Here is a 10,003-nt window from a genome sequence, read left to right on the forward strand (position 1 = left end):
GAATCACACAATTAACGGAGTCTTGTGTCCTACCCACAGCTCATTGAAGGATGAATACCATCGTTGCCCATTCATTCAGTACACATTATTCGCATAACATAAGAAAGCAAATAACTTGTATTCTTCCCACTGAAACCTGCATCATGTGCATTTGGTAGTGCACAATTTAATTACTGAGACCACAATGTTTTCTGAGACCAAAAAGTCCCTTGATACCCAAAAACTCTAGTTGCTGCCATCAGCATCGCGAGTAAAATTTAATTGGATGGCTATTCTGATCTCACAATCCCAGGGTGAATTTATCAGCATACCGTATCCACTTCACGGTCTGTCCTTTGCATATCTACGCTTCACATTCCACAGCTTCTGGCTCCTTGCCAGTTCGATTTGGCAGACAGCCAGGGATGGAGTTTTCCTTTTGCGACATGCAACCCATTCACTCGTTAACCTGGGTGGGTTTGGGTCATAACCAGCCAACCCAAAACCAATCCGCTCGCCCCACTCTTTACCACGGAGAAGAAACGGACAACAAAGTTGGTCTCCTTCGCTTCTGCCTTCTGCAAGCGGAAGTGGAGGCAACAGAATAAAGCAAGGAAGACAGTGGGGGGAGGCGGAAAGAAATAGCAAAAGAGGGGAGCTTTACTCTGCTTCGGTGGTGGTGGGTGGGAATGGGTGGCGGAGCATCGAGATGGAGGAGGGCGGCGAGGAAGATTGGTTTCCCTTGCGCTTCCTTCTCCAGTGAGACCCCAGCTAAAACTGTACGCTCCCTTTCTTTCCTCTATTCTCCTCCTCCATCTGGATTTCCCTAAAAGGAGCAGAAATTAGCCACCGTTTTTTTTTGCTCTTTTCAGTTTTCTTCCGATGTTATCCTCGAGAGGCGCTTTCTGCATTGTTCTCGTTAAAAAAGATCATTCTTTTGCATTTTTGTTTCAGAAAAATCGAATTTTTGGGTCGGAACCATGGTGCATTGACCTCATTGTCTTTCTTCTGCATTATTGTCGGGAAGAAATATTTGGTAAGGTGACTTTGCTCTTGTTTTAATTCCTTTTTCTCCTCAAAATGGGGCAATTTGTTCCAATTCCTTGCACGAAAGTCGTACTTTTTTTTCTTTGGATTTGACCTTGTCTTTTGCTACCTGCTCTAGAAAAACGAATCATTTTTATTGTGTGGATTTCTATCTTAATTTCTCCTGTTCTTGCATTTCTCGAAGCCCCCCGTTTCATTCTGAGCTCTGCAGAACTCCAACTTTTCTCCCATTTCTTGGTATTCTTCCTGGTTCCGTCACAATTTGGTCATAGTCTCTCATATTGTTTACTTGCATCATATTAATTCCTAGAAAATTCTGGGTTTTTCAAGTAATGCTGTCGTCAGGGAAGGATTTACTCTTAATTTTCCCCATTTCTATACGTACATCCGTTCTAATATTCCGGCATCGATTCCATAATTCAGATCTCTTTCTCCGGGATTAGCATAACGACGGAGAGCGCAGAGGGAAAACCGGAGGAAGCAGGGGCGAAAGGTGTCCCTGATAAGGTACTCCTCTTAACTTTTCTCTTTCTTCTGCAATCTCGCTTTGGCCCTCCCAAGATTCTTTATCAAACAAAATAGGCTGAAAACACAGATTGGATCTCAAACCTTTTCGAAATAAGCGTTGTTACTTCCCTTGATCCAACCACAATATCACTTGATAGAGGATTAGAGGTAATAAAAGCTTTAGATGTCTGTCATGCCGGTTACTCTTTTAAGTATAGTGAGAACAAGGACAGCCACCACCATCAATGTGTTGCCTGCATGCTTCTGACCATCTGACCACATGACATTGCCCTCACTGATGATGAACCCCAAACCATCATACTTTATGCTTCAGCTTTTGACAGAAGCTCTTTGGGAAAGCTCGTATAATATGTAAACCGGGGAAACAATGAATTAACATCAGCAGCAAACAGCACCAGGGCACTCATTATTTTGGGCTCCTTCGGAAACCACCAGAATGAGGCCCCTGTCCTTGGAACCACCAACCTTTTCTGATACCTGAGTTGGTGGCGGGCCCCCCTGATACTTGTGGTTTCTTGCCAACTTCATGTATCATTATTGTGTATAGTGTGTGTATATATATATATATGTGCTATTGTATATATGTAGGTTTATGTCTGATATACAGAAAAACTAGAGGTGACATTTTGGATTTACCAGAAGCCAAGGGAGAAAAATCTAAAGCACCACATTATCTCAGCAAAACTCTTGAGGCATGGATAGCCTTCTCTTTTTTCTATCTTATGCTTGAATAGTTTGGGAACATAACCATCATATGTCAATGTTCATTGTTGTGACTGTATCATACATAGCTTAGTCCTTCATTGGTTATAAGGGTGTCATCTCTTAATCCAACATGATAGTCCAATATGAGCACCACCATGAAGTTAGTTTGGTTAGGTCTACATGTGTTGGGGTCATAATTAATTTGACATGGTTTATCCGGTTAATAAATGTGTTAGATTAGGGTTTAAGGAATTGACACAATTGATCCAAATTAAGCAGATTAATAGTCCGGTTAAATATGTCATGTCATTAAATGGACCGCTTAAATTGTGTCATTATTGGGTTTATTGGTTGCACTGTGAAGTTTGTATTGTATAAGCAAGTCGAATCTTGCTTTGCATCCTTAGTATGATCTGAGTTGGCTTACTTGAACCTGTTACACGGATTGAGTTGGGTGCCATGATACTAAATGAGTTTGGTTTGGTTATGATTTTTTTGATATAATTATCAAATGTGTTGGATTTGAGTTGAAAGTTCTGTTCTAATACTAACATCTTGACCTGATATGAATATGACTCGACATGACCAAAAATAAATATAGTTTTTAGTCATATGTTGCGAAGCATTTGATTTTCACCAATCATGTTGATATACAAATACACGTCTTATGATACTAACTATATATTTCTTTCTAGAATTTACTTCAAATTATTCTTTTTATTTTTATCTGTATTTTTTGAATATCATAGTGGTTGAGCCAGTTCCAAGCAATATGAAGCTAGAATAGCAGCTTCGATTTGTGATCATTGTTCAAAGAATATATTATTTACTTTTCCATGTTAACATTACCAATCTATTATCTTTTCTGGGGTGACTCTACATACATACAAAACACAAGCAAAAGTGTACTAATTTGTTGGAGCCTACTTGGTGCTGAGGTATCATCTAAGTCACATATGGATGTGAGGTAAAGTCCCGCATGGGTCCTGCATGGACAGCTACCACTGCTATCTTGGCTTCAGTTTCTAATCAACCATTACATGTATACATTTGGCATGTGTATGATGCATTGTTGTTTGGTTTACACTTCTGATATCATTTTAATGCAGCAAAGAGTTCCTAATAGCTATAAGAGTTTTGAGACCATGCCAAATAAGTATAGCCTTTGACTGAAAGCACAGAGGGTAACTATAAATCCTAAGATGTTTCTTGAATTTGTCCCAGTTTCCAGATCTTATTTCAGCTTCATCTCTACTAGCCTGCTCAACTATAACTGAAGCTTTCTTTCTTACTATGATGGTAGAGACTATGTGCAATTTGCTTGGAGCCCCTTAGCTGTGGTGATGGCAGTACCAATTTTGCCAGCAACCAAAAGATCTTCACAGCACAATGCATGCATGCTTTTCACTTCATGTGCATTGCATCGAACGTCCGGCATGGCAGTGTTACATGCCCCATCTGCCGAGCACAATGGTCACAGCTCCCACGTGAGTTCACCACGCCCTCCATTAGCAACACTGACCCCATCCTCCGCATCCTTGATGACTCGATTGCCACTTCCCGCTTTAACCGCCGATCATTTCTCCGTGCCACCCGCTACAATGATGATGACCCTGTTGAGCCTGAAGCAGCAATTGAAGCCAGCCACCCTCGCCTTCACCTTGCCATCATTCCTGTTTCATCACCAACAGGTAATTGATTCCTGTCTCTTGTAAACACCTGTTGTCCTTGCACTATCAGTGATGACTGACTAGATCTTCTGTAGATGTGCTTCCACAACATAATACTTTGCCAAATGGGCGGAAGAGGGCCTACCTGTCTGTAAAACTCTCTCAGCAACAAGCAACTGATCTGATTCTTGTTGCAAGCCCAAATGGGCCTCATTTAAGGCTGCTCAAGCAATCCATGACACTTGTGGTCTTCTCGCTGCGTCCCATGGATCGGTTGGCCATCGTAACCTACTCCACCACCGCCACTCGTGCCTTCCCTCTAAGGCGGATGTCATCTCAAGGGAAGCGGGCAGCACTACAAGTTATCGATCGCATATTTTACCTAGGTGAAGCTGAACCTGCTGAAGGGCTCCGGAAAGGTCTCAAGATATTGGAGGACCGGACTCACCACAATCCACTTGCTTGCATCCTCCACCTTTCAGACAGCCCGACCCAAAGTTATGTCTGCAGAGACCTGCAGTTTCCCATCCCAATTCACAGGTTCCATATTGGTTTTGGATTTGGGATGTCAAGTGGGTTTGTAATGCATGAGTTTGAAGAGTTCTTAGCTAGATTGCTTGGGGGCATGATCAGAGAGACCCAAGTAAGAATAGGAGCAGAGGGTGGACGGGTATTGTTGGGGGAGCTGAGAGGAGGAGAAGAAAGGAGGATACCAGTGAACTCAATCGATGACTGTGGATACCTTGCTGTCAGCTATAGCTATGTTGAAGGAGGAGCAGAACAGAGGCTAAGCACTGGGGAAGTAGTGCTTGGGACCGAGATGAAGAATGACCAAAATGATCCTCAGGGTGAGATTGAAGCAATTGATCTCACTGTTAGAGGAAGGAGCAACCATGTCGAGAGGTGGGGTTACCTTGACCCCTTCATGGCTCGACGATGGGCGAAGCATCTGCATGGACACAAAGCATGACGACAATGAACTGTTCAAATAAATCTCAATTGTATGAATCTTGTGAATGCAATGAAGGCTTGGGTTCAGAATCCTGATGAGGTTCAGCTGTAAAGTTGAAAGACTTATCCTTTCAACTCAATGAGATCACCCGGGTTTCGCAATGATGGAGATCTCTAAATCAGCATCCTCATTTTTTTTCACATCATCATGTAAGCAGATACTTTCATATTTCTTGTATTCTTTCTTTCCTTTTCCAACATCATTTTTACTACCATGTGAGTGTGGATATGCCTGTATGATCTTGCTTATTAAGCAACATTGATTTCCCCCAGAGATTTTGTGTATCCTTTGGTATTGAAACTTTATGGCATTTTGTTCCCTTATTATAATATTTTAGCAATATCATGATTCAACGTTGCAATGACTTTATATTTAAATGACCAATACGCAGAATCACATAATGTTTAGAGCACTGGAACTATGGCTACATCTATGCTTACATATCCTGACCATTTGTAAGAGATCTCTAGTTGTATCCTTATCTATCTTTTTATCTAATAATGGCCACAAGGTATCAAAGAAGCATGAGCAATATATTCTCTGCTTATCTGAACCACCAAGACTCTGAACCTTAAAAATCGAATTGCCTGTAGCTGCAACTCACTGATTTCTCATATTGACAAGACTGTAATTGCTTCTTCACTCTATGAGCAAATCAGTCTCTATAGATCATGCTTGTAGGTAATATGATTGATAACACATCAACTAAATGTTGCTTCCAATCAACTCCTTCCACAGCTAGATACAGTTAAGGTCACAAGCTTTAAGCCATTGCAGGGACAAAATTCATGTGAGCAGATGAATTAAGCTAGAATGACACTGCTTATTGGATCATCTGAGCTCTTCTCTCTTAGAATGTAAAAAACTTGAGTCTTCGTAGTAAAATTATGAACTTGAAAATAATAAAAATTAATTAAAGTTGGGAACTTCAATGGGGATTCAGTCATCAGTTACAAATGAGCTAATTGCCTGTAGATATTGTTTGATTAAACTTTCTTAATGTTTTAATGTGAGTGAAACTAAATAAACCCTTCCGAAGTATGTCTTGATGATAACACAGTTTACTTTTTAGGATATTGCTAATTTGACCTCTAGTATAATCAATCCCAAGTAGAATTACGATTTACTTATAACTTGTCATTACCTAATCAAAAATTCCAATGTTAGAAAACCATGTGGTTTTCCTGGTCATATATCAGATTTATAAAAAGAAATTAACATTTCATTCCAAAAGATTTTTTCTTTGAATTTAAATATTTATCTTTATAATATTAAATAATTTAATTAAAAAAATCACATGAGTCATAAACGACGAAAAAAATCTCATCTAACTAGGCCTCAAATATATTACAAAGTAGTAAGTTATTTTAAAAATAAATATATGATAAAAACACATTAGCAACTATGTAGAAACATCCAAAAAATCATAAAAATAATATTTAATATTCATAAAATATATATGAATACTAATGATTTAATATGAAAGGATAACATTTAAATTATTATGAAACTCATGTATAAAAAAATAATGATAATTCTTATATAGTAAAAAAAAAAAAAGTATTAGTCATATGCAACAAATCTCAAACATGGTAAAATAATAAAGATGTACATTACATCTTAATGGTGCACTGTGCTAACAGGAAATAGAGAGACATACTTTATGGGATAGATTCCTTCCCAATAACAAATAAAGAGAGAACTCATATTATACTCCAAAAGTGGATAGAGTAATATCTCACTTACGTAAGTGTAGACACCTTCCCCTTCCCCTCAATAGTTAATGGAGGAACTACTTAATCATTGCATTTGCCGATCTACTATTCTCTAAAGTGAATTACCCCTCGATAGTTAATGAAGGAACTACTTAATCATTGCATTGCTCTAAAGTGAATTACCCTACTTCTCTTCAGTGGAGAAGTATATTTATATTTATCCATGATCATTTATTTATATTTATCTATTTATTCATACATACATCCAAGAAGTAAAATGATAAAATATTATGAATGATCATGCTTAATATATAACCTATTAGATTATATCTATTGGTGGCTCCGTACCATGATAAACTCGTAGCTCATTTCACATACTACACGTGGATTACTCAACATAGTCATATATACTTCATGATAGCAATCATATCAATATCATCAATTTAATCTAAAAAAAAAAACTAATCATCATTTTCGAATGGTACCTTTAGATAAAATTTTTAAATTCAGCAAATCATAAAGACATAAAGCATCAATTTCTCAATAGTTCTTAATCAAATAGAACCCTAATTGCAATTGCTCTATTGACTTTCGCTAGTCATAGGTGCTCTGCAAGCCAATCACATGAGTGATGACACATGTGATAAAGGGTTACTGAGAAACATCCGGCAAAGGACAAAAGCCAATGCTTCCATTACGACAAAGATGGGCACTGGAAGAGGAACTGTAAAGAGTACCTTGCAGAGAGGGTAAAACAGAAGCTTGGAGAAGCTTTTGGTACATTCATGATCAGTCTCCATTTGTTGGACTCTTATGATAACACATGAGTATTGTATACCGATAGTACTTATCACATTTGCAATTTGTTGCAGATTTTGACAAAACCTTGGAGATTAGCAAGAGGAACAATGCATAATAGTTTGTTTATGCTAGACACTACTCCACATATCATGAATGTAAGTGTGTCCAAGAGGAACCGAGATGAGGTGAATAATGCATACTTATGACATTGTAAGCTAGGTCATATTCACGAGGGAAGGATCCAAAAGTTGCTAAAGGATGGATATCTAGATCCATTCGATTATGAGTCATATACAACTTGCGAGCCTTGCATTCGTGGAAAACTAATCAACTCTACTTTTAGTGGAACTAGAAAGAGAGCCACTGAACTATTGAAACTCATATATAGTGATGTATGTGGACCCATGTCAACTCATGTTATCGGTGGTTACTCCTACTTTATTACTTTTACTGATGATTTCTCAAGGTATGGACATGTGTACTTGATAAAGTATAAGTTCGAGACCTTTAAGAAATTCGAAGAGTATAAGAATGAAGTGAAGAACCAGATTGGAAAGAGTATCAAGACTCTTCGATCAGATCAAGGAGGTGAATACTTGAGTACAGAGTTCACTCAATTCCTTAAGGACTATGAGATTCTATCCAAATGGACACCTCCTTATACACCTTAGCTCAATAGTATATTTGAAAGGAAGAATCGTATTGTAGGGAAATCTTAAGGAGCATCACATGCATAGCGAAAGAACATAAAACAAAATCCCTAAATTTTCCAAAGATGTGTTCGTCGTCATGAGAAGATTGATACGCAAAATTTATGAAACTTAAAAGCTACGTGTGAGATAGATTGTGTTACCTAAGGATATCATATATTCCTAAATCCCTACAAATCTCTATAAGAGGGTGAAGGAGGTCAAGCGTCCTTCTCTCTAGCGGTGATCCACACAATAGGGCTACGATGATGCTCCTCAAAACTCTAGGCCTGCTATCTAAGGAGGAGAACGGGTGGAGAGTAGAAGTTGACAACCCAAAGAGGCTCTACCCTATGAACTATTAGTTCTCTCATATTTATAGAGGTCCCCTGTCAACTTAACCCTAATGGATCCTGCCCTATTGAGTATTGGATCTCTATCCAATTACCCAAGCCTCTTATATTAGTGGATCTGTATCCAATAATCTCTCACTGGCTCTTATTGGATCTCATCCATAGGATCTAATAATTCATGGTCTTATTGGATATTCAATAAGATAGGGGCTCCGACGGATATATCATATTTGAATCTCTACTTATTGTAATGCCTACCATATGTGTGTGACCCTCTAGGCTCAATATCAAGCTGGTCGTGAGTCATACCAGTCAGAACTCCTTCTGGCTCAGTGAATTATTATCTCTATAATAATTCACTCGACTCATCGATTGTGGACATACTAGGCCACTACGTCGTAATCCCCAAACGATACAAGAGAATTCAATCGATTGGACATGTTTGTCCTTAGTTACCGTATTCTTATAGTCCCTTATCCATCTAATATCTCAAAGACCATATATCATGCATGGTGTTGTCAGACCCATACGATTTCTACTCGAGTCTCGCTCTGATTAGAGTCTCCCGGAGAACTCTTTCTCTCTCAATCTGAATGACCCTAGCCAGGGATTTGTTTGAGCAATAACACATAAGATATTTCTCTCATGACACTAAGAGTGGATGATCCTCAATTGGCACTCAATAGTCCTCGTAAGATTGGCTACCACTCTCGATGACCAATTATGCTAAATCTGGAACCTCCAAACCTAAAAGTTTGGTATCAAAGAATGAAGTACTCATACAAGACATCCTTGGTGTCTCAAGTCTAAGGACCAAATACACCACTAGGACTACGAAATTGTTGTCTGACAATAAGGCATCATAAATCATCTAGCATTTCGTAAGTGGATCAATAAGTAAACTCATTCTCCAATGAGCACTTATACTGTATCCATAGTATCCCCACATGAGCAACTATAAAATCAGCTGCATCTATCATATGGATGAGTATATAGCACACCAGTCTGTCCGGTTATCTCAAAGTCTCTCTCGAGTAACTTATAACTGAGATTATTTAGGATATGCATTTAATGACGAATCGGTCTCATTATCATGATCTCATCACGATCCAATTCCCATTGCACAGATCCATGGACAACACAATATATATGTGTATATACAATAATCAATATAAAGTAATAAAATACAGATAATATAATAAGAAAAAATAATACGTATCATGTCACACGTGTCATCAATCACGTGATTGGCTTGTAGGACACCTATGACTAGCACAAGTCAATAGAGCGATTGTAATTAAGGTTCTATTTGATTAAGAATTATTGAGAAATTGATACTTTATGTCTTTATGATTTGATGAATTTAAAAGTTTTATCTAAAGGTACCACTTGAAAATGATGATTAGTTTTTTTTTTAAGATTAAATTGATGATATTGATATGATTATTATCATGAAGTATATATGACTATGTTGAGTAATCCACGTTAGAAGTGTAATATGTGA

General features: G+C 38.1%; 1 protein-coding gene across 2 annotated transcripts; it reads left to right on the top strand.

Moving 5' to 3' along the window:
- The first annotated feature begins 361 nt into the window (after nt 1-361).
- LOC103998676 (E3 ubiquitin-protein ligase WAV3) lies at nt 362-5,270 on the top strand. Of its 2 annotated transcripts, XM_065083792.1 has the most exons (5): nt 371-758; nt 934-1,015; nt 1,450-1,533; nt 3,563-3,950; nt 4,025-5,270. In XM_065083792.1, exons 4-5 carry the CDS (start codon nt 3,653-3,655, stop codon nt 4,897-4,899), a joined length of 1,173 nt encoding a protein of 390 aa, XP_064939864.1. In that variant the 5' UTR covers nt 371-758; nt 934-1,015; nt 1,450-1,533; nt 3,563-3,652; the 3' UTR covers nt 4,900-5,270. The 2 variants fall into 2 exon arrangements, with proteins under 2 accessions (XP_018686712.2, XP_064939864.1); XM_018831167.2 differs by lacking the exon at nt 934-1,015 and having other exon boundaries at nt 362-758.
- The last annotated feature ends 4,733 nt before the right edge of the window (nt 5,271-10,003 follow it).

Source organism: Musa acuminata, chromosome BXJ1-9 (assembly GCF_036884655.1).
Source record: "Musa acuminata AAA Group cultivar baxijiao chromosome BXJ1-9, Cavendish_Baxijiao_AAA, whole genome shotgun sequence".
Classification (NCBI taxonomy): domain Eukaryota; kingdom Viridiplantae; phylum Streptophyta; class Magnoliopsida; order Zingiberales; family Musaceae; genus Musa; species Musa acuminata.

Excerpts from the sequence above, each read along its gene's own strand:
- LOC103998676 (XM_018831167.2), top strand. The coding sequence starts at position 669 with ATGGGTGGCGGAGCATCGAGATGGAGGAGGGCGGCGAGGAAGATTGGT. Across the intron at positions 1,534-3,562 it reads CGAAAGGTGTCCCTGATAAG|AGACTATGTGCAATTTGCTT; the intron begins GTACTCCTCTTA and ends CTATGATGGTAG. Across the intron at positions 3,951-4,024 it reads TCCTGTTTCATCACCAACAG|ATGTGCTTCCACAACATAAT; the intron begins GTAATTGATTCC and ends GATCTTCTGTAG.